Here is a 24,258-nt window from a genome sequence, read left to right as displayed (position 1 = left end):
GGGAAAAGCATTCAAGTGACTCTTGTCACACGCATTAGTGACAAAAATATGTTTAGCCACCAGACTGACAATTATTTTATTTAATAAAAAAACAACACACCCCAATTTAGTAAATATCTACATCTACATATTAACCCTCAACAATTACAGTTGCTGTCTGACAGGCCAGTGCACCTATTCTCAGCAACTGTTTTCTTCAAATTTTACTTTGTAAATGTTTTGTGTAGGGTTTAAAGTTGTGTTATTATTTTTACTGACTTAATGTAGTTACTTTTTACAATATATTATTGTAAAATTGTTATTCTTCTAGGAAATAATCAAATGTCAGAATATAACATTTTGTGATATGTTTAATCCATAAGGATAGGTTCACAGTTTTTTAAGTGTTTTAAAACAATAGTCAGGTGTCCATATGAACACTGAAAGAGGTTTTCCTCGCTGTTCACACTGGCTATTAAAAGATCCCCTTCAAATGCACTTTCAATGTAAATGATAGGGGCCAAAATCCATGTGTGTCCACACAGTCATTTTTTGAAAAGTTTGAAGCTTACTTGAGACTTCAGCAGTCTAAATTAGTCATATTAAGTGGGTATCTGCCACATGTAGAGTCTTTTTAGCATCAAATTCCCTCTTTGCGTTTCCTCGGACAGTGTTCCCTGTTGAGCTGCGGCGGAAGGACGGTAACAGAAAGAGGAACTTTGGCTATAAAAAGACTGTAATGTTGAAATATATGTACTTGATTTGTTTCATTTAGATGGCTGAAGCTTCATATTAGCTTCAGAAAACTTTTAAATACATTTTTGCACAGAAGGAGGCCCTTCACTTACATTGTACGTGCTGGGGGCCAATGGTCGGTATGAGCAGGAGGAATGATTGTGGTAACAAAAACCTGTTTCAATGTTTATTTGGGCACCTGACTGTTGTTTTAAGACACAGTTTAAAAAATGTGAACCCGTCCTTTAATCCTGAAGAAAACGAACTGCTAATTTCAAGAAATCCCGCGGGGCAGAGCAGGAAGTACTACAAATTAAAAAAGGAAGTTAAGGACAGAAATGCGGCTGGTTGGTCCAGACATACACCGACTGTTTCCGCCGCCTCGGCCCGACGACACACTTTCCCCTCCGGTGTTGAGCGGAGAGCAGCACTGTCTGAACTCATTCGTCCACAGGCCGAGGACCGCGCTGAAGTCGGGTCTCTAGACACGGCTCTGCCTTGAAACGTCGAGGCTGGGCGGGAGAGAGAGGTAGGCTGAAACACAAAAACCCTGCAAACTAAACTCAGTCTTTGTCCAAACATCCTCCTCCCAGAAAATGTGAACATGCTAACGGAGCCTAGCTAATATTATTGTGCGGTTGATCGATAACCGATCACTCTTGCGACACAGCGACAGGATAAAATGGAGACTAAATGTGTTGAAGCAGCTCCCAAAAGTCTTATTATGTAATTGAATTATTAAATCCTGTTGCACACTGCAGCAGTTGAAGATAATGAGCATTGGAAAACATGAAAACGTTAGCTCGTTAGCATTAGCTACCTTGCTGTTTGAAGAAAACCGAGCAAGCTAATAATTTACAGCGCTGCTTGTTTGATCGTTGTTTTTTGATCTGGTGATTATTCTGAGATTTCACTGTATTAAGCATTTATGTCTTCAGTTAATTAATTAATTTTTTAAAATTAATTTAGGTTGTCTCAAAACTGTAACAAGCATCTTTACATTCCTAGATCAATTCATCCAGCTGTGTTTATCCCCTTCCCACATCAGCAAACAGTGATTTAATAAATAATTCAAATGTATGCCTGTTAATAGTGTTTTAAATAGAGATTTTATCTGTATTTGGGCAGCTGCATCATCCACACTACTGTCGCCATCTTGGGGGCCCTTTGGAAAGCTTTGTGCCAATAATGGGTTCAATTATTCTGATCAGATCTCAATAACAGTCATAGATATCGCAGCCTGTGTCGCATTGAGTCTCTTCTAAAAACATCAGCATATGTTGTCCCAACGGTTGGTCGGTCAAGAAATACCAGTTCAATAAAAGAAAATCAATTTATGGGGTTTCATACTTTTTAAAGCTGCTGTTATCAATATTTTGTATATTACCAGTGGATCAAATATGTAACTTATGTGTAAAGTGAGAGGGGGTTGCCCAGAGAATTAATACAGCTCCCCTCAGCTTTACAATATATCGTCCTTCAGCTCATTGTTTTGGTGTTATGGCCTAAAATGTTACAGTTTCACTCTAATCACTCTCAGTAGAAGCAATCAGCTAAATTCAGCGCAAAAGCTTTGATAAACCCACTGTATACCACCTGCCCAGCAGCAAGCGGCAAATACACTAAGCAAGGATGCAGCGCTTAAAAACTTTGTAATAACTCGAACGGTTTACATTTTATAAGCCCCGAAAGTTGGAGTGCCACATTGCATCTTACAATGTAAACCAATGGGGAGGCAATCTCTTGGCATGGACTTTGTGCCAAATTGAAGCATCTGATGTCTAAACTATAAGTCAGACCACTTTCAAACCTGTATCAATGGATTTGCGACGAAATTCCTATTAAAATGTGATTTTTAATGTAAGATTTGGCCAAAGTCATGGGATTTATGAAGATATTTCCACTAGAAGACTGCTCTGAAATCCTGCTCTCAATCTGACAGGGAGGAGAAGAAAGGCGGGGATGGGTGTGACAGTTGAATGTAGCTCAGTTTTATAGGATATAGCAGAAAGGTCTATATACTTACAGTACAATATATACAAACTTTGTATGAAGTTTGGGGTTATTATCATTTATTTTACAATAATTGTAGGTCTTATATGTATAATCAGTAGTGGGGATGACCTATGAGGGGAAGGGAACAAATGGAGTGAGGGTGACTGTTAAGTGATAAACTACTGTAGAAAAATAAAATCATAACTAAATTTTGTAGCTTTGTACTGCAGTTTTTCCTTTATTAAGGCCCGAGCACCTAGAGGTTCGCTCACATTCTCCCTTCAAATATATGAGTATTTTTCTGTGTCCAGCTGCAGTTAGGCCTACTTATTGTCTCTACACACCTGGCAGTACACATGTCAATCAAACTTTGACCAGGTCATGTGGGTTAAAACTCTTTACTGTTCTAAAAATAGACTTGATGAAAATTAGGAAGTGAATTTCTTTTAAACACAAACTCATCAAAAGTTTTCAAATTAGTTATTAAAATTAAAATGAATGGGCCCAAATCTTGCATAATTTTGATGACACAGGGGTGAGCAAGACAGACATGTCTCACCCTGCAGAAAATTGTCATCCTCACACCATGGAGATTTGATGTTTCACCATGACAGAGGAAATTGCTATAACTTTATTGTACATGCTCCGGCAGACATTAAAACATTTTTGTAGGAAAAGCACAAGTAAGTATTGACATTAATGATTGCTCTGTTAACAGTTGATTATACTTTTAGTTACACCCGCGATTGACAAGTCAAAATATCTGCTTTGTAAATCAACTTTCCCTTAATGTGCTCATGCAGGCAAATTACAAATGCTGAAACAAGAGGAGGAAAAGCATTCAAGTGACTCTTACCGATGAATTAAAACACGCATTAGTGACAAAAATATGTTTAGCCACCAGACTGACAATTATTTTATTTAATAAAAAAACAACACACCCCAATTTAGTAAATATCTACATCTACATATTAGCCCTCAACAATTACAGTTGCTGTCTGACAGGCCAGTGCACCTATTCTCAGCAACTGTTTTCTTCAAATTTTACTTTGTAAATGTTTTGTGTAGGGTTTAAAGTTGTGTTATTATTTTTACTGACTTAATGTAGTTACTTTTTACAATATATTATTGTAAAATTGTTATTCTTCTAGGAAATAATCAAATGTCAGAATATAACATTTTGTGATATGTTTAATCCATAAGGATAGGTTCACAGTTTTTTAAGTGTATAATTTTGATGACAAAGGGGTGAGCAAGACAGACATGTCTCACCCTGCAGAAAATTGTCATCCTCACACAGATTTGATGTTTCGCCATGACAGAGGAAATTGCTATAACTTTATTGTACATGCTCCAGTCGCACCAAACTTTACACATTTGTAAAGTCAGACCTGTCAGCCCACGTCTGGAGACATCCACATGCCCATGACAGAAGCCCTTGGACTGCACCGCACCCGACGTGTGCAAGGGTGCAAAGGCCCGTTCAATGCTGCTTGCGGCTTTAATTAGGGCCTGAGCCCCAAAGGGGTGAAGACCCTCTTGTATCTTTTGGGTTCCTTTCTTTCTTTCTTTATGATCTCACCACTTAAACCCTAAATTTGACCCCCTAAACATGCTCAGAAACTCACCAAATTTGGCACGGACATCAGGTCTAGGGAAAAATGTGATAAAATGTAAAAATTAACCCCTAAAGTGCCAAAATGTGCTTTATAGCGCCACCTATGTATCTAAAATGGCCACCACGGCTTGTAGGAATGTCGTAGAGAGATCAAAACAAAATTCAATTATTTGTCTCATCAAGACCTACAAATCATACGCTGACACCCCTGACCTAAATCCAACAGGAAGTCCGCAATATACACATGAAAGTACGACTTTTCCCCAATTTTGGACCCCGAACAAATGCTATCTATCTAGGGTGTTAATGGTATCAGCTTCAAAATTGAATACATGACTTATGACACTGTGCTGAAAAAAAGTTGTTAAAAACTTTGTAATAACTCGAACGGTTTAGATATTATCAGCCCCGAAAGTTGGAGTGCCACATCACACCTAACAATGTAAACCAATGGGGAGGCAATCTCTGGGCATGGACTTCTGATGTCTAAACTATAAGTCTGACCACTTTGAAACCTGTATCACTGGATTCGCAACGAAATTTCTTCAAACAGATGTGATTTTTAATATGATATTTGGCCAAAGACATGGGATTTATGAGGATATTTCACAAGAAGAGTACTCCAAATCCTGCTCTCCAACTGAGAGGGAGAAGGAGGGAAGAAAGGGGGGGATGGGTAAAGTCAGACCTGTCAGCCCAAGTCTTACAACATACAGAAGCCCTACAGAAGCCCTTGGACTGTGCAACGCCCCAACAGTAAAGGATAGAAAACACATGTAAATTCAAGATTTGTAGGTCAAAGTGATTAATTTAAAGTTCAAATGAAGTTTGTATCTAAAACTATGTGGAAGTGTAATGGGGGACTATATTAGCCTCACAGTTTATAATGCCCCCGTTAAGTTTACAAGCACCATTTAAAGCACAACTAATGTATTTAATGTAACATGCAAGAGGCATATGTTACATCTCGCCTCCACTAAATTCAAGCATCACATAAATTTTTTTATTGGTGCTTTGTTTTAAACTCTTATTAAACAAATGCATAAAACTATGTTTTTGGTTGTTTTTTTTCTCTTGTATTTACAGGTAGCCTCAAGGAGACTCATAATTAGTAAAAAGGTGTGAATAACTCACTGATACAGATGTTTTACTTGTCAAGATATTCGTAAACAAATAGAGTAAGAGAAACTGGCCATGTAACTCTACTCAACATTGATAAAATGTGCCCGTATACACATTTCTACATCCTCAAATGCACCTTTTGAAATGATTAAAACACACATAGTGATAACATATGTTCAAACATGTAGAATTCATTACCTTTGTTAAACTACTTTGACCTGGGGTTCATATTTGTCTAGAAGGACTCAATGTCCATGTTGAGGCTACACACAAATCTACAAACTGCCTTTATCATGCAACTAGCTCTTGTGTGATGAACCACTTGGTTCAACTTGGGCCTCAGAGCCTACAAGGTTTGGGCATGGGAGTGGTCAACAGGCTCCTGCTCTAAGAGTAGGATTATCCATTTCTTGGCTGGGCTCATAAGAGTTTGAGTTCTGGGAATATCTGCTAATTCTCTCCTCCCTCTGAATATTCTCATCCTCCTCCCCCACTTCAACTCTTCCATCTTGGTTTGGAACTAGTCCTGATGCATCAGTGGATGCCATATCACCATTTTGCATGATCCATTCCCTTGTGCGAGATTCCACATCTCCTGGTTGCAGAATATTACTTGGAGGTGCTTGGTCATCAGATGACCCAGCAGAGGACACAACATCCTCCACGTCCTCTTGTTCCACATCCAGAGGCAGAAAGTTGGCAGGATGATGAGGTTTTGGTGAACCATTTTTCTCCTCATCACTGCCGACCTTCTTTATGCGGTACACAGGGAGCTTGGGATCCTTCCAAGTGACCTCATAGGGGCCAGATTCCCATCGGTCAGCTAGTTTCTTTTTCCCTCGTTCTGTCTTTTTTGCCAGGAGCACACGGTCGCCCACAGACACAGGAGAACCTTTGACTTTCTTGTCAAACTGCTGTTCTTGACGTGATTGCTCTCTGGTTGCGTGTTTTTGGGCAACTTCCATTGACTCCCTCAGGTCATGTTTCAGCTTAGTGACATAGACATGATAGTCGACCACTCTCTCATCTCTCAGAGCAGACTCAAACATGACATCCACTGACAAACGGGGAATCCTTCCAAACATGAGATAGAAGGGGGCATAACCTGTTGTCTCATGGCTGGTACAATTGTATGAGAATGTCAGGTTGTTGATCATCTGAGGCCACTTGTTCTTCTCATGAGGGGGTAAAGCTCGTAGCATGCTGCCAAGGGTGCGGTTGAAGCGCTCCACGCTTCCATTTCCAGTGGGATGATAGGCTGTGGTGTGGGATTTGTGTATGTGGGCTATGTCAAGGAGGTCGCGAATGAGCTGAGACTCAAAGTTGGAACCACGATCTGAATGGATCCTCTCTGGGAAGCCATAAACACAAAAGAAGTCATTCCACAATCGCCTGGCCACCTGTTTTGTTGTGTGATTTGCACAGGGGAATGCATGAGCAAGGCGTGTGAAATGATCTGTAACCACAAGGACATCCACAGAGCTGTTGTTCGAGTTCTGAGCACTCCAAAAGTCTATGCACACCAACTCAAGTGGAGCGTGAGTTTGGATGGAATAAAGAGGGGCTCTAGCTTCAGGTTCTGGAGATTTGCTCACAACACAACGTTTACACTTTGCCACTTACTTTTTTGACTTCCTGCTCTTGGCCAACCCAGTAAAACCGCTGACAAGCCAATTTAAGTGTGCGACCCTGGCCTTGATGCCCTGCATCATCATGGATGCCCCTGTGTACTATTGGTCTCAGTCCTGTTGGGACAACAAGCTGGTGGACCTTATGGCCTGAGGACAGGTCTTTGGTTACCCTGTACAGAAGACCATTTATCAACCTCAACTTTTCCAATTGCCTCAGAAGTCTTAGGACCTGAGCATTCTCATGGCTTCTCTCACGCCTGGATGGGCACCGCTTTCACTGAACATAGTACATGGCTCTGGATATGGTGGTGTCTTCCTACTGCTTCCGTTGGAGTTCTATATGTGAGAGGGCTGGAAGTGTTCTTTGAGAATGGAGGGAGTAGATATTGCCAACTGCTTCTATAGTTGCCACTTGGTCTTGTGAACAGGGCTCCCATACACTATGAGCAGAAAGGAGGGCTGCAACAGTGTTGGTGGTGACATTACCAGATTTTGCCTTTGGTGTTCCAGGTTCTGAGGACAGGACCAGAGTGTTTACAGTCAAGTGGAATGCGTCTTGGACATCATCAGGCTGAACCTCCTTCGCCTTGTTGACAAGAGACTGGTATGGCTCTTGGATAATTCGCCTGGTGATACTGCCCTTAATGAAAGGGATTCTGCTGAGGTGGTCAGGGATGACATTCTGCACGCCTGGAACATATTTGATGTCAAAGTCAAAAGGGGCTGATTTGCACATCCACCGCTGCTCACTAGCATCCAGCTTAGGCTTGGTGAGGATGTAGGTGAGTGGGTTATTATCAGTCCACACTGTGAATGGCTTTCCCTTCAACCAATCACTGAATTTGTGGCAGACAGCCCACTTCAAAGCCAGGAACTCAAGGCGGTGCGCAGGATATCTGGACTGGGCTTGGTTCAGGGACTTGCTGGCAAAGGCTACAGGTCTCGCTTTCTGTTCACCCTCTGCTACTTGGCTCAGACATGCACCTAGACCATAGGTGGAAGCATCAACAGACAAAATGAAGGGCTTGTTGAAATCTGGGTGAGCCAACACCACAGTGTCCAAGAGAGCCTGTTTCAGAGAGACCGGAAGGCTTCCTGGCATTCTGTAGTCCAGTCAGCAGGAGACAGCTTATGCCATTTTGGGCGCTGGGGAAGGGGTATTGGCTCAGATGTTAGCTTATTTAGTGGTCTTGCTAGGGTAGAGAAGCCTTCAATGAAGTGGTTGTAGTAGTTGAACATGCCCAGAACTGATCTCAGCTTCCAAGGAGAGGGAGTACAACCATCCTCCATCATGAGGTCCTTCTCTGTAAGGTTTGTTATGACCTCAACCTTCTCTGGATCTGTAGACACACCATTCTCAGTGATTATATGGCCCAGGAACTTGAGCTTCCGTCTCAAAATTTCTTTGAAGCAAGTTTGAGGCCATGGTTTTGCAGGCGACTAAACACCATTTCAAGTCTCTCAAGGGCTAACTCCTCAGATGGTGCAAAGATGAGGGGGTCATCAAGGTAGCAAAGGAGACTGGTGTAGTTCTGGTCACCGAAGATGGATGTCATGAGCCTCATGAAGGAGTCTGGACTGTTGCAGAGGCCCTGTGGTAGTCTGTTATACTCATAGAGGCCAACAGGAGTTGTGCACGCGGTGAACTTTTTGTCATCTTCATGGAAGGGGACATTATAGAAGCCAGAGGTCAGATCCATGGAGCTAAAGAAAACATTACCTCCAAGAGCAGCCAGGGCATCAGACTGGTTTAGTTTCCTAAAATCAGTGCACACTCGGAGGTCTCCATTCTTCTTCCAGACTAATACCAGGGGAGATGCCCACTCACTGCAGGACTTCCTGATGATACCCTTTTCCTCCATCTCGTCAAGAACCACCTTGAGCTTGTGGTAGTCTGCTGGACTCACTCTTCTGTATGGGAGGTAGAAGGGCCATTCATCCTTGAGATGGATACAATGAACAAAATCCTTTGCTTCTCCACAGTCAAGCTTATTCCTGGAAAACAATCCATTGTACTTGGCAGAGCCCTGACCTTAGCTTTCCATGGCTCACTCACTTCACAGGAGTTGAGATCCAGGCCAGCCTGTTCAAGCTCCTGGAGCATGGGACCGATGTCCTCCACAGACTGATGGTTCACTCTAATGTCACCATAGACTTCCTGTTGGGTCTCCTGAGGAATGCTACCAGCACAGCTCATCACCTCTATCCACACATATACTGTGCATTTGTCAGTGTGATCTCCTCTAAATGTGGGGGGCTCTTTGATATCTGGTTTCACTACCAGATTCACTTTGGACAGATCATGTCTGTCCAAAGTGAATCTGTGAGTCTGTCTGTTGTTAATATGTGTTTAATAGCCATAAGTAGGCTTGGGTGGTATCTATTTTTTCATACCCTCATACATTCCTGACATTTCACTATGACGAATTTGTGTTTGAAATTTGAAATTCTCATGATCTTGTGAATCCAGCTGCCTTTCAAGGTAAGACGGTGATAGACAGATGGTTCGTCCAGTCACCTGCCAACTAGTTTTTTGAAAGTGCCTATCCTTTTCCAAACTGTTACCAAGGGCGACTTCTCAGATTGCTCTGTGTAAAAAAAACAACAAAAAAAACAAACATCTGACACATCAGGTTACTGCAATACAACAGTGCAACGTTGTGGGGTTTTTTTTTCATTTTTTTCATTTATCAATGGCCTTGTAGTTAAAATGATTTAGTTAATTATTTCAGTACCAATTAAAGGTATATTATGCAGGATTTTCCTAAAAAAAAAAAAAATAAAAAAAAAAAGGCATAGAGTCATTCAAAAATAATCTCTCTCAATCATCACTTATGACCCACTATAAGGTGTGGCATTGTATTTATCTGCAGAGACTCTGCCCTCTGCCTGTATTTTCTTATTATTATTTTGCTGTGTGCTGGACGTTTCTGGGCATCAGCCTTTGAGTAGTGGGTGTGTAGCCCCTAGCCAATAACAACACGCAGGGTGTGAGGTCAGGATTCGTAGCGTTGTGACCAAGTTACATCACTGTCTTCGTCTCTCTGCTCTCTGTCTCTGTGTCATGGATGTATAAAGAGCTGCAGGTCTGTGTGTCTGTTTGACCGAGGGTGGGGCTGAAATACACACACGCAGAGCAGTGAGGTCACAGCAGACAGGATGAAGCTCTGCATTCACACAAAATCTGGCAATTACACTACATTAATTATGTGACAGAGAGCCAGCATGCACACTAGCAGGACCTTGAAACCAATGCGGCAAACTTTGATTTGGCCATCATTAATTCCATTATTCACAGCTGTGATTTTTCTAATGTGACATTCAAAATGTTCTTGATTTAAAGAGAACCACAAACCCAAATGATGTCCCACACTTCTCACAAGTCTTCTTTTCATTGTATCCCCTGCCATGTGTTGAGTGTAAGCTCACACTGTTGCTGCTGCTCAAAATCCAAATATTTTATAATAAAATCAGACTCATACCACCATCAACATTCTGGTTATCATATGGTTTCAACCAGCCTGACTTTTCTGTTTGGACACAGGATTAATTTTTTGTATCAATAATTGGGTTGGGCTTCATGTAGCTTTGCAGTAGTGGTATTTATTTATTTAGTAGTGGTATTTAAATAGTATCCGACTGGAAGTAGTTTCTCAGACTGACTCAACATGGTGTTTTTCTGCTGCAGGTCCAAAATGTCTGAACTTTTTATGGAATGTGTGGAAGAGGAGCTGGAGCCGTGGCAGAAACCAGCTCCAGAAGTTCACTTGATAGATGATGATGATGATGAACCCATCTTCGTTGGAGTGCTCTGTATGTTACAGCACATTTTTAAATATATTGATGTTTAGGGTTTAAAGGCATACATTTTGTTGATGTTTAAGCTCCACATATATAAATCATTGTTTAATCATAATGTCACCAAATGTGCAGTCCAGAATCACCCACTGCTGTTTAATATTGATATTGTAGATTATAATCATATTTTTATTTGTTAATCATTTTTAAATGGATCTGAATATAAAATATTCTGTTGAAGTGCTAATTTTAGTCATTGTGTATGTTCTTACAGCTAATAACCAAAAGGATAGTAAGCCTAACCCTCCACCTCCTCAGAGGAACAGTGTAGGAAAACAAGAAGTTAAAGGTCCTGCTCCTCAGCCGGTTCTGGGCCCTTCACCAATAATGCTGCCATTGAGTATCACTGGAAATGCAGTGAATACAACAGCACCCAATCTATCAACAGTGACCCCTCAGCCAGTTATTGTCAACAACCAGGTATTGGTGGTGTTAGAATTATTTTATGCTTTTTGTTTGGAGATTGTGTGAATAGCCTTTTAAATTATAATATAGTTGATACATTATGTGCTACCATGTTGACATATGGATTCAAATTTGTTTTCAGGGCTTCATCGTCACTTCTCCGCAATTAACGAACAACAGCGAGATCATTGCCTCTCTTGGGACACAGTACCCTCCTGGGACTTCATTTACAATTGTACCAGGTAAATCTGAGTGTAACGTAGCTCTGATGAGTAACTCCATTTTCCTCTCTCAACAGTGAATTTTAAAAAGTCGTCGTTTTTAATGTGCTTTTAAGAGTTTCTATGTTCTGTCTTTCAGCTGGTCAGCAGCATCTTTTTCAGCGGGTCACTCCAGGCACAGTATTACCTGGTGTTGTCCATCGGCCTCAGGTGCAGCAAATCAGCAACAACATTGTGACGTTGTCTAACGTCCAGAGCCCTGCTGTGTATTCAACCAAATCGAATCCGCTGCAGGTCAACAGGTCCAACACACAAACCCTCCAAACCATTTCTGTACCAGTTAAGGCCAATAGCAATAACAGAGGTACACATTTATATGTAAAGTTTAAACTTGCTTTACCATTCTTGCTGATCAATCAGTTTTTAATGACTAATATGTAAATAATTTATTTTCATATTTCATACAGATCAAAGTTTACTGAAACGAGGATTGCCACCACAGCAAGTAGAAACTGTAGTAAAAAAAGTCAAGTCTGAAATGGGTAAGTTTCAGTTAGTAGTGGAATTTTTATTGATACCAATATTGTTTTGTAATATCATTACTGTAAACAAATCCCCTCATGCTATACAGACAAACTGTAGTTACTTGTGTGCTTTGGTATCTTTTTAATGTAACATCTTACTGGTTTTCCGTAGGGCCAGTGAAAATAACAGACCCAGTGGAAAATGGGATCGTAAAGAAAAAGTGCCCAAAGTGCCAAGAAGAATTCCCTCATCAGGAGGCCTTGAAATGTCATGTGATGGTAGGTCAAAACCTTGTCCATGTTTAAGAGGAAATGAATGTAAAAATTAGTGGGGCAACGGATCGTAGTTGATCCGTGATACGTACTGATCGCCCCCCCACGGTTCGGTCCCATGTGAACCGCGGATTAATTGCAAAATTTAATGTCTCATTTAAGACAACGTAAACAAACTGCTCTAAGTACAAGTCATAGACAGACAGTGTGTCGCTAACAGGGGTTTTAAAGAGCAACGACAAAACCAGCATTTAACGGGTCCGCAGTGACATCTGCAGCTATGTTTACACGCTGTTTAATGTGCTGCAGCTGAACAGCTAATTAGTGATCTAACTGCAAACTGACCTTAGCGCTGCGCTTCTCCACGCTGAATGTTTGTTTGGTGGCTCATTCAACAAGCTAAACTGCAGAACAAGATGTGTGTTCATGTTTATAAGTTATCAAGTTTTGATGACCATGGGCAAAAGTTCCTTGCTGTAAGTGTTTTACAGAATATATGGAAAGCAAAGTTTTACCCCCCCCCCTTTTTTTTCTTTTTTTTTTTTAATGATCCGTGACTCAAATCTGTGATACGATCTGAACTGTGAGTTGTGTGATCCGTTGCACCCCTAGTAAAAATGTGGTAGAAAAAAAACATTTTGCTTAATGTCATATTGTGCTGTTTGATTATAGAGCTGCCTGATTAAGGCTGTTCAGACTGAACTATTGTTTGAAATAAATCAGCAGTTAAAAGACTGTGCAGATGTCGCTCTCTGATGCATCTGACAAATTGTTTTAGTGTGTTCTTTCCAGTGAAATCAGACATAAAAACTATGAGGTAAGCACTTGTTATTACCATGAGCTGAACAACCAACTGATGTCGGAACAAAACAGTTTGTTATCAGAATGCTTATTTTATTTTAATTTGGTCTTATTTTGTAGCAGCAAAAACAGCAGAGCACTGAAAGACATTAACAGTTAAGTAAAAACAGACTATAAACATGCTCTTAATATGCTCTTTTAATGTAAAACGTCTCTATTTCAGAGTTGCTGTGCAAACGCTGTGGAAAGTACAGTTCCATCGGCCCCGAGTATTAGTTCAAATAAGCGCATCATGTTGGTATCAGATTTCTACTACGGCCGATTTGAGGGAGATGGGAACAAGAAGGAGGCGCAGAAGACCAACCACACTTTCAAGTGTCAGAGCTGTTTGAAAATTCTCAAGAACAATATCAGGTATGATGAAGAGTTTTCTTTGTTATAATACGCTTCTCTCTCCTTCATCTGACAGTTTACCAGACCTCTTTGAAGCCAATCGAACATTTTCCTCCATTGCCTCCCCAAATTCCCTTTGCTTCCACCACCACAGAAGCTGCAGTCTTTCTGGCATCCCAATACCTGTCTGCTGAATCAGGCGTCCCAAACTCAAAAAAGTTGTCTCCTTCAGTTTGACAGCTTCTTGGTTTGCCACAACCAGAGGTTTTGTCTTGACTGTCTGAGCTTCACATTTTGAAAAAGCAATGTGGATTGTGTCCAGGTTGTGGACCAGCTCAGTGCTCTTGCAAGGGCACTAGAGTGGCCGTTGGAGTTTGTCCAACCAGTCTGCATGTGTTTTTTTTATAATGCAATAGATCAGGCACACTGTCTGTTGATTGGCACGCTGGCTACCAAAGCTGTGTCTTGGTGTCGATTCTCTTTGTGATTTTTTTTTTTTTTTTTTTAAACAGAATCTCAAGACGCAGCAAAACATTGGAACCTGTACAGTTTTTTGACTTCTGGGTTTCATCACTGCGTTTTGCTGATGATGTAGTTCTTCATCCAGCAGTAAACGTCAGCATGCTCCGGGGCAGTTTGAAGCATTTGAAATGAGAGTCAAGTAGGGCTGCAACTAATGATTATTTTCATTATTAATTAATCGATCAATTAGTTGGTCCATAAAATGTCAGAAAATATTGACACATTTCAATCACTGTTTCCCAAAGCCCAAGGTCTTTTCCTGACCAACAGTCCACAACCCAAAGATATTCAGTTTGCGATCATAGAAGACCTACTAAGAAATACTAACATTTGAGAAGCTGAAATCAGACAATTTGGACATTGTTATCTTTGAAAAATGACTCTGACGATTAATCTAGTTATCAAAATAGTTGGCAACTAATATAATAGTTCACAACTAATCAATTAATCGACTAATTGTTGCAGCACTAGAGTAAAGTCTGAGGCTTTGGTTCAGCCTTGATGTGGAAGTGAGTTGCTGTCTGAAATGAGGGAGTTCAAATGTTTCTGTGTCTTGTTAATAAATGAGGGTAAGACGGAGAGTTGAGTTAAACAGGTGGATTGGTGTGTTATTGGTGATGGTTCAGACATTGTGCTGAACTGTGATGGTGAAGAGGAAACTGAGTTAAGCTTCAAGTTGAAGCTCTAAATATGCCTATTGATCCATGTTGGTTGGAACATTGAAACTTTGGGTAATGAGAAAAAAATTGGTTTCGGTTTCAAGTCGGCAAAATTGGAATCCTGCAGGCTCAAATTCCCTTGGTCCAGACAAAAGGAAAAAATAGATACACTCCTGTTGTTTAAGTCTATTTTATTTTATTTATTAAATTGCATATTGTCCATCATCACTGGAGACACTGAGGTGAAAGGCCTGAAAGTAACATACAGAACCCAACATTGCGGTCTCCTGCTGAAAAGATATCTCACCAGCACCAATAAAGAAAGGATAGGCATCTTCCTCGGCCCTTACTGCAGTTTTCCTCTCAGATGGATGACGGTATCTGACCGTTTTCCCTCATGGGCCTGAACATGAAGAATGACTGCTAGTTTAGGTGGCGTAGAACGGTTCCTTTGATTAAATAACTTCGCTTCAAAACACTGCAAAAAAGCCTCTGTAAGCTGCTTTTAATGGGGAAACATATTTGTACGGCAACTGCACTCTCACAGTGGAGGTCATAGTTCATCCACATAAAAATTTCTATTAGAGGAGCTGAGGTAGCAGAATGTACAGGCTGAAAAATGGGCCCTGCCTCGTCTGGGCAGCAGTTGCAGGTAGCTGTGGAGGTGCTCATTGCAGCCGCAGAGCACTACATCATCAGACAAAAAAAAATATTTGTGTAATTGCTGATATTATAACGGCCATTATGCATGCTTAGAGAGTGAGGTGCACGGAGAATACTTCATTTATCTTTTTTTTTTTTTTTTTTTTTTTTAAACCTTTGGGACCTGGACCATAACCATGTAGACTCAAGCCATGAATTTTACATTTTTTCCCCACTTCTTGACTTTGGTTTTGATTTAGTGCATCTGTTTTGTTTTGGGTTTTTTTTTAGAAGTGGAAATATTCTTGAAATAATTGCAAATTTCATGCATATGTAGATTATGAGCCCTCAGTTAAAGCTTCTTTTGTTATGCGTAATTCAGTTAACCTTGAGCTGTGACAGAAAACAAACTACGCATTTGTTGTTGCACATTGTTTTGATTAACTGATGGAAGTGGAGCATTTGTTGGCGCACATAACAATACACGAATATGAAGTATTTAATAGATGACAGGGTCATCTTTCACCCCCAGAACAGCCTCAGCCCTCTTTGAATATCTATTTTACAACTATTAAACTATGTGGGATATTCAGATTGTCAGACAGTCCGAAACTCAGAGCTGTTTAATTTATCATTATATATGATAAAGAAAGCCGCAAATCTTCACATTTGAGAAGCTGAAGCTGGCAAATTTTTGCATTAAAAATGACTGAAATCATTAATCAGTTATCAAAACATTTAATTTTTGGTTAATCAACTAATTGTTCAGCTCTATTTTATTTAATCCTGTTGTTGATTGAACCCCAATTTAATTTGTTTATCCTCTTGTATCCAGTAAAAGATTTTGGGGAAAGTTTTTCCAACTGATCCCATAAAATTGTCTCATTTCTGGTCATGCAGAGCAGTTTTTGGATTGAGTGCAGTGTTCCAGTCAGTTTAACAATTGGAAATAGACATAGTTGAAGGCCTGAATGTCTCTAAACAAAAACCCATCTAGATGTAGGAAAGGGGGTGAAAAGTGACTCATCAGATTACTTAATTGTTTACGGCTCTAGATGTTTTCCTGAAACTCGTTAATGTCTTCTCTACTTTGGGCACAGAAACTTGTGGGAAAGGTTTTGATTTTGTTGCCTTTGTGTTAATAAATATGCAAGTTTAAAATCAATGTCACATATCTGTTGATCTGATTACTCGAGAGCTTCTACATGTTTAAGGGTTAAGTGACATTTATTGGTGTTTCTCTCCTTCCTGGCAGGTTCATGAACCATATGAAGCACCACCTGGAGCTGGAAAAGCAGAACAGTGAGAGTTGGGAAAGCCACACAACTTGCCAACATTGCTACCGACAGTATATGACTCCATTCCAGCTGCAGTGCCACATCGAGAGCGCTCACAGTCCGATCGAATCGTCAAGTATATAATCTTTAATCTATACGTCTATACAGCTCAATCTGACATGACTGTTTTGCCAACACTGAATGGCCATTTGTCATTTTTTCTCTTCTTTCCTCCTGTAGCTAATTGCAAGATATGTGAATTGGCATTTGAGTCGGAGCAAGTGCTCCTGGAACACATGAAGGACAACCACAAGCCTGGGGAAATGCCCTACGTCTGCCAGGTCTGTCGCTTGTTATTAAGTTGATGTTTGGTTTAAGGTTTCAAGCAAAACATTAACTGATCCTGATATTTTCTTTTTACTGATTCCACAGGTGTGCAATTATAGGTCGTCCTTCTTCTCAGATGTGGAGACACATTTCCGAAGTGCCCATGAAAACACAAAAGTCATGCTGTGTCCATTCTGTCTCAAAGTTCTTAGAAGTAGTTACATATACATGCAACACTACATGAAACATCAGGTATGATGCTGCATTTTATCTCCTCTGTTGTAAAGCTACACTGTTTAACTAAAGACCATTTCAAATGTAAGATAGATTTGGGGTCATTTAATCCAGTAAAACGTCTTTTGTAACTGCCTTCTGATTGTAAAACTTCTTGAGATGGTAAATCGTATTTTTGCAAGAAGTCACTTTTTTTGTTGTACACTTGGCTCCAATTCCAAGGTTGGATTGATTTGGTTGTCTGCAGAACAGCTTACTGTAATACATAAAAGGCTGACAGTAAAACCTGCTGTCTCTTCTCTGCCCTCAAGGAACAATGAACATGGCAGAGTTGGAACCAAACAAAATTAACTGCCATTCTATTAATAGCCATGAAAGTAGTTTCTTTCACGCTCTTTATATTGTTTCATTTAATCCAAATGAAACATCTCAGCAATTAGCCTCTAGTAGCAGCACTTATTAATCATGTTTTTTCTATTTCAGAAAAAAGGGATCCATCGCTGTGGAAAATGCAGGCTGAATTTTCTCACCTACAAGGAGAAACTGGAGCACAGGACTCATGTCCACAAGACTTTCAGAAAACCTAAAGCTCTGGAGGGTCTTCCTCCGGGAACAAAGGTACGAGCCCATCATTAAAACATCAGTGCAGCATTTATTGTAGACCTTTGTTTTAACTTTCTAACATGAAAAGACATTTTAATTCAGTGTCAATACATTTTGTGTTCCCTTTACTTTTCCAGGTGACCATTCGGGCCTCCTTCACAGGAAAGACGCCCGTGTTGCCGAACTCCCCCGATCGATCTGGTTTCATTGTCAGCCCAGAAACGATAAGTTTCAATCAGCAAACCAAACCTCCAGTCAGTGTGTCCAAGTCTAAATCAAATGTCTCCGGAGCCGGAAAAGCTAAAACTCCTCAGAACAAGAAGCAAGTCGGTCGTACTTCCAAGCACAACCTGTCACTCAAGAACATCAGGTAGTTAACTGAGCTTCACCACAGCAGTCAGACACTAATATACACTAGTAATAATTAATATGATTTTTTTGTTAAATTGAATTTGTGCAGCAATGAAAAAGCCTTTGGTACTTACATTTAGGGTATGCAGGTTAGTAACTGCATTTCCTTGATTTTATGTAAACATGTTTGACAAATGTGGCATCTTGTGAAGCAACGTCATGACTTAAACGTTATGACCCTTTTTGAATTGTTTGAATTGTACTGAATCGGATGTTTGCACTATTACCTTTAGTGATGTAAAAGATCACTTATTTTGGCAATTGGCTCTCAGGCATGCATGTCTACAAACTCTGGGCTCTTAAGAAAAAAATACATGTCCAGTTCTGCCCCCCTTAATCACTCAGGATCCCTCATCCCCCCTCTACCACTAATATGGAGCCCTCCAGCTCCTGGGTATTCATGACAGGGTGGCAGCAAATTAATGGATGCTATTAAAGCAACATACAAATGAGCTAATTGTGTTTTCAGTTAATTTTCCAGACACTCCTCATTAGGCTGGCTAAAAATAATACAGTGTACATTTTTTAAACTAATGAGAGTGATATATGGCTAATTGGGCTCAGTAATCAAAAATAATATGCTGGCTTTAGTAACATGATGTGAGCTTGTAAGCAGATAAGACAAAAAGATGTAGAGGTTTAATAGAAGAGTTCAGACTAGTAGACTAAAATGAGGAACTTGCCAGACGTTCACCAGACAGTTAACAATTAACAAAGGTAATGGGTAATTGGTTTGTGCATCTGCTGTCATGCTCCAGGTTTTTAGTTAAAGAAATGACGTCCTAATCACACAAACTCATTCATTCATTCATTCATTCATTCATTATCCACCACAGTATCTTGAAATCTGACTGATTAAATAAAAGGTCATTCTTTGGCCGTGTGATTGAACTTCTGTTATGTGCTCTTCTCATTTCCAATTTACAGAGTGAAGGGAGGGCGTTACACGTGCATCGAGTGCAACACGCAAGTCGACGACTTCTTTTCTCATTTCCCAATGGCTTCAAATTGTGGCGCCTGCAAATATCGGACAAGTTGCAAAGTTTCCATCGGGAATCACATGATAAGGTGAGCAAAAAATTGGAATTTGTATTAGTATTTGAGGCACTTTATTTTAGGCAAAGAGTGTTTGTTTAACAAATCTTTCTTTGCCCTTTGATAGATTTCATAGTACCATCACCAAACACAGATTTTTGAAAATGGATAATAAGAAAAATTCATCTGCATTAAAGTAAGTAAGCTTCATTAAATTGTATTTTTCCACATTATTGTCATTAAATGCAGTATTTTCTGTTTGTAGTTTTGGTGACACAAGATTTCGTTTTTCCTCAGATTCACGCTGGTCTGTCTCAACTGTGACCTCCTCGTGGATGCATCAGGTGGTGACCTGATGACCAAACATTTAACCGATAGACCGAATCACACATGCAAAGTCATTCAGGACAAAGGTACGTTTTTCTCCACAGGTACCACCTGAGTCATGGCTGGTATTTAGTGTTTGTACAAGTTTCTTGAAAAGGTTGTCTCTTGTTTTTGACCCAGCAGATATGAAAGCCAAAGATCGAGTGTGAGTAGAAATTACCCACATTACATTTTAAACACTTGATAATGCAGAAGAACAAAGAACATTTATTAAATTCTTAAAGGGGTACTCCAGAGATTTAATATTGCACTTCCATTAAAATATGGGACTTGCAAAAGGTCAAAATCAGATAGTATCTAGTATGGGTGAAGCTCCAAAAACACTCGATCCTTCATTTCCCATGATGCAACTCAATAGCAAAGACCACATTTATTCCCTAACCCTCATATTTATTACATTATTTTACACAGAAAGTTCATGGAAAATCATTTACTGTCATAGCAACAAGAAAAGAAGAACAGTTTTCACCCTGAATATATGCCCTCATAAGATTTCTTGTATCAAAGCCATGAAATACGAAGTGAATGTGCAATTCTACCTTCATTTTGAAGCCAAACTAAAAACAGAGGTCTAATATAATTAATTACTCAACACATGAGTGTAATGTTTGTCCAATATAATTAAACTAAATTAAATGGTACAACATTTCCACTTTTGTGTTCTTTCCTATTAAAACTCCTACTTTTACATCAGTAATTTTAAAAAGGTGAGTGAGGGTCCCTTTCAGGGATCCAGATTTCAAAACAAAGCTGTCCAAACCTGTATTGAGTACGTACAGTTGAAATATCCTCCAGGAGAAATACTTTCTAAAGGTTCAGGAACATTATGGTCCAGGTTTGAGGCGCTGACTGTCTCTGATTGGTCAAACACAGAAATCCACAGTCATTTTGTGCAAAAATGCATTTAAAAGTTTATCTGAAGCTTATATGAGGCTTCAGCAGTCTGAGTTAATAATATCAAGTGGATATCTGCCACATTTACAGTCTTTTTTTAGCATCACTTTGCGTTTCCTTGGACAGTGTTTCCCTGTTGAGCTGCGGTGGACGTAAAAGCAACAAAAAGAGGAACTTTGGCACTAAAAAGACTGTAATGTTGAAAAATGTCTTCTTGATTTGACTCATTTTGGTGACTGAAGCTTCATATTAGCTTCAGAAAGAGGACTGTGGATTTTGTCCCCCATCACTTGCATTGTAGGTGCATTATGAAGGGATCTTGAACAGGAGGAATGATTACAGCAAAAAAATATGTTTCAATGTTTATTTGGGCTCCTGACTGTTGTTTTCAGACAGACTTGAAAAAATGTGAACCAGACTAATAAAACCCAAATCCTGGAGAAATAAGAGTTTCTCTAAAGTTCAATGTCAAACATGTGGAACAATGAGCTCTTATTATATCAGGTGACAACCAAGAGTTTCCCATCATGCACTGAGGTCTTCCTGGCTCTGAAAACTGCGACCACCATCATCTTGTGAGGTTATTGTCAGCGATGGCAGTGTGACATCACAGCAAATAAGGGTGGGGTCTGAAATCACCAGTGATCCAGTCTGCACAGTCCTGACTCCCCTCAGACAAGCCCTAATTTGTAGTCTCCAATCTAAAATAACCCTGATGACGCCACTATGACATCATCAGTTATTTAAAGCTCCTCCTACTGTTTTCATAGACTGACCTTCATGTGTATAATTGGTGGAGTGCCCCTTTAGAACAAATAAATTGGTCTCTCAGGTTTCAGTTTCACTAAGTAACGTTTGGTAAAACTGTATGTTGTTAAAGTCTGGATGTAAATGTGAATCGTGCTTTTACAACAGTGTTGTCTTCCTTTCATGCAGGCATCTTGTCTACGGACAGCCAGCAAAAGTCTTGTACGTCTTGACATCAGCACCAGCTCAAACACCAAAGGAAATGGACTTGAAACCAGCTGAAAGTGTCAAATCTGAAAGTGTTACTCTCGCAACTGTTGACCAACCAGACTCAGAGCCGACGTTACCAGCAGGCGATCAGGAAAAGGGTTCCACAGAAATGAGTAACGTCACTGAAGGTTCTTCCGAAGGGGAGGCGAAGCAGTTGTCTCTCTCCGGTTTATCGTCTTCCTGTACATCAGACGGGGTTTTAGATCTCTGTGAGGAGTCCGTGGTGAACTCGGAGAGCCTGGATGTCAGAGAGGAATCCTCTGTCTCACTGACTGAGACAGGAGAACCTAAATCAGAGTGAACCTGCACGTCTCCAACAAACAAGAAGTCTCACAGTTATTAATTATAAAAATGCTTTATGCAGCATACCTCAGCATTGTAGATTGTTACACATCCTGATCACATGATAATGTTGCTTTGGCTGCTGGTATTTGCTAATAATCCCCACAAGATTCAAGTGTTTGACGAGCTAGTTTTAAACAACTGGAGGAAAAAAAAAAAAAGACCAGATTTGTGAACTCTTCTGTCAAACGTCTATCACCTAAATATATGTAAAATACTTTTTTTGTATTTATAAATAAAAGTACATACACTACAATCTTCTTACTTGACCTGTAAACTATATGTTTAAAGTCATTTGCGTACTTTTAGTCAAACGTATATTCAGATATGACAGATGACTCGCTGTCAGCTCTTCATTCAACTTATGTGATTGTATTTCTTAAAGCTTTCAAATGTTGACATAAAAGCTGGCGGGCACCCAAACTGGTTGAGGTTATCCTTGAGGAAACTCCGTCTGCCATAAAGAGGACAGTATTTGGCTCTGGGTTCAATTCCCAGCGTCAGTCCAGATGCTTCTTGGATTTTGTGACTTATTTACTGTAAATCTTTCCACCAGATTTCCTAGAAAATCCCACCTGGTGGCTCAGAATGCAGATAAAAAGTCAATGGTGATTTATCGGTGCAATTTAAATGCTGCATGCAGTCCCTTTTTAAAATTACACACACACTGAAATGTCTCAAGTTTTCCTTTTGATTTCATTTTGTTGAAGCTTTTTGATTCCCATTTCTATTGGAGACTCTTTCACATCAGTATCTTGATTTGATTTTAGATGTTCTCATGAGGCCTCTTCTTGATTTGTTTGGGTTTTTAAGCCTGTTTTTGTATGTGTAAATAATGTTTTTGATATTCATATCGAAGTTTATGTTTTACCAACAACAAAAACAGATGCTAAAGCTCTCTTAACAATCACTCTATTCATCATTTACACAAAATTCCCAGTTTGTGGCAGAAACGTTGGTCAACATTTACAACATGCTGTAAACAGTTTGGGTTATAATCCCAGAGTAATTTTTAATTTGACACTTAATTTTGCTTTAAACCCTTAAGAAATAGTAGTACGTGTATAGAAAATACTAACTTCAAATGATCTTCTCCAAGAAAAAGGATTTGTTGAATGTGTATTTTGGATTCTTAAAGGAAAATCTAGCAGTGTGAAGGGGCATTATGTGGGAAATTGGAGGAGGGAGCAAAAATTTAAAAAGCTGTATACCCAAATAGATTTTAGAGATTTAGATTTTAGTGATTTTAGTGTTTTAAAGTGCTAACCTGTAAACAGTAATGCAGCAGAGATGTGTACATGTTACCTTTTGCAGTACTCAGCACAGGTATGAAATCTGTCTGTTAATTATGTACATCCCAGGTGCTGGTTGATTAAGTTGCCTTTTTATTTTGCATTTACTTTAAAAAGGCAAATTCCCCGAAGCTCTGGAAATATCTTATTTATATATATATATATATATATATATAAATAATGCGATTTGTTTACTTTGTGTGGCCTAGTATCTAAAAATTCATTCATTTCATAGATTTTTAAAAAGTTTTCACTTGTGTATATACAGTATCTGTAGAGCAAGTCTTTATCTTTATGTCTATGACGGCACTGTAAATGTAACCCGAGTCTGCTTTCAATACATTCCCTCATGTTCCCCGTAGGACACATTCTCCTCAGAGATCTATAAACTGTTGAGTTTGGATCAGTGTTTTCCTGTTGTTTGGTATGTAAATAAATCTTTAATACAAGAGGTTTGAGTCTGTGGACCTTTTTTTGCTGAATGCTGCTCACTGAAGCAGTCGATAAACAATGAATTTAAGAGCTCAGATGTTTGTGTGTTATGAAAAATACAATAAATCAGCCTTCAAGTAAGAATTCAAAGTAGGAGCAACATTTCTGTGCCCAATGACAGTTAAAAACATCAGCATGTCAAGTCTATGAGTCTATATTTCTTTTGACATGTTCATTTTTACAGTGTTCCATGTCTAAAGGTGTCAAGATGCCTGAGTGGTAAATTAAGTGTAGTTTTCAGTTGTATGATGCAAATATCCCGAAGAAATGTGTTGTAGTTTCATCCACTGTAAAGTCATCTGTTATACTGTCTTAATTGGAGAACTACAACAATATGTAGAGTTAAACTTTCATTGAATATAGTTGATGCATTTTCTTGGACAAAAAAGTTATATAGTAAAACAAAAACTCCTTGATCCAGTAAAAAAAAAATCAGAAAAAGCAAGAATAGTTTGTTTTTGTTACTTTTGATGATGTTTTCCATGAAATTGTTCAGTATAATAGTGCATCATAGTACTGACAGGCCAACGCATGTCAATATTTTTGCCTATATCCTGTTTTAAGTCACC

At 39.4% G+C, this 24,258-nt stretch overlaps 1 protein-coding gene across 1 annotated transcript; it reads left to right on the top strand.

Moving 5' to 3' along the window:
• Positions 1-1,062: 1,062 nt before the first annotated feature.
• LOC121898601 (zinc finger protein 280C-like) lies at positions 1,063-23,648 on the top strand. The gene is made up of 18 exons (XM_042413820.1): positions 1,063-1,243; positions 10,769-10,893; positions 11,153-11,358; positions 11,486-11,585; positions 11,704-11,928; positions 12,032-12,106; positions 12,261-12,367; positions 13,386-13,576; positions 16,634-16,791; positions 16,896-16,996; positions 17,088-17,234; positions 17,700-17,834; positions 17,957-18,189; positions 19,158-19,298; positions 19,393-19,461; positions 19,563-19,678; positions 19,776-19,797; positions 21,483-23,648. Exons 2-18 carry the CDS (start codon positions 10,776-10,778, stop codon positions 21,862-21,864), a joined length of 2,526 nt encoding a protein of 841 aa, XP_042269754.1. The 5' UTR covers positions 1,063-1,243; positions 10,769-10,775; the 3' UTR covers positions 21,865-23,648.
• Positions 23,649-24,258: the final 610 nt, after the last annotated feature.

Source organism: Thunnus maccoyii, chromosome 1, assembly GCF_910596095.1.
Source record: "Thunnus maccoyii chromosome 1, fThuMac1.1, whole genome shotgun sequence".
Taxonomy (NCBI): domain Eukaryota; kingdom Metazoa; phylum Chordata; class Actinopteri; order Scombriformes; family Scombridae; genus Thunnus; species Thunnus maccoyii.
This window is presented reverse-complemented; position numbering and strand designations above follow the sequence as displayed.

Bases quoted from the DNA above. Each gene is read 5' to 3' on its own strand.
- LOC121898601 (XM_042413820.1), top strand. From the start codon at position 10,776: ATGTCTGAACTTTTTATGGAATGTGTGGAAGAGGAGCTGGAGCCGTGG. The intron at 17,235-17,699 runs GTATGATGCTGC...TTTCTATTTCAG, and splicing joins AACACTACATGAAACATCAG to AAAAAAGGGATCCATCGCTG. The intron at 18,190-19,157 runs GTAGTTAACTGA...TCCAATTTACAG, and splicing joins CTGTCACTCAAGAACATCAG to AGTGAAGGGAGGGCGTTACA.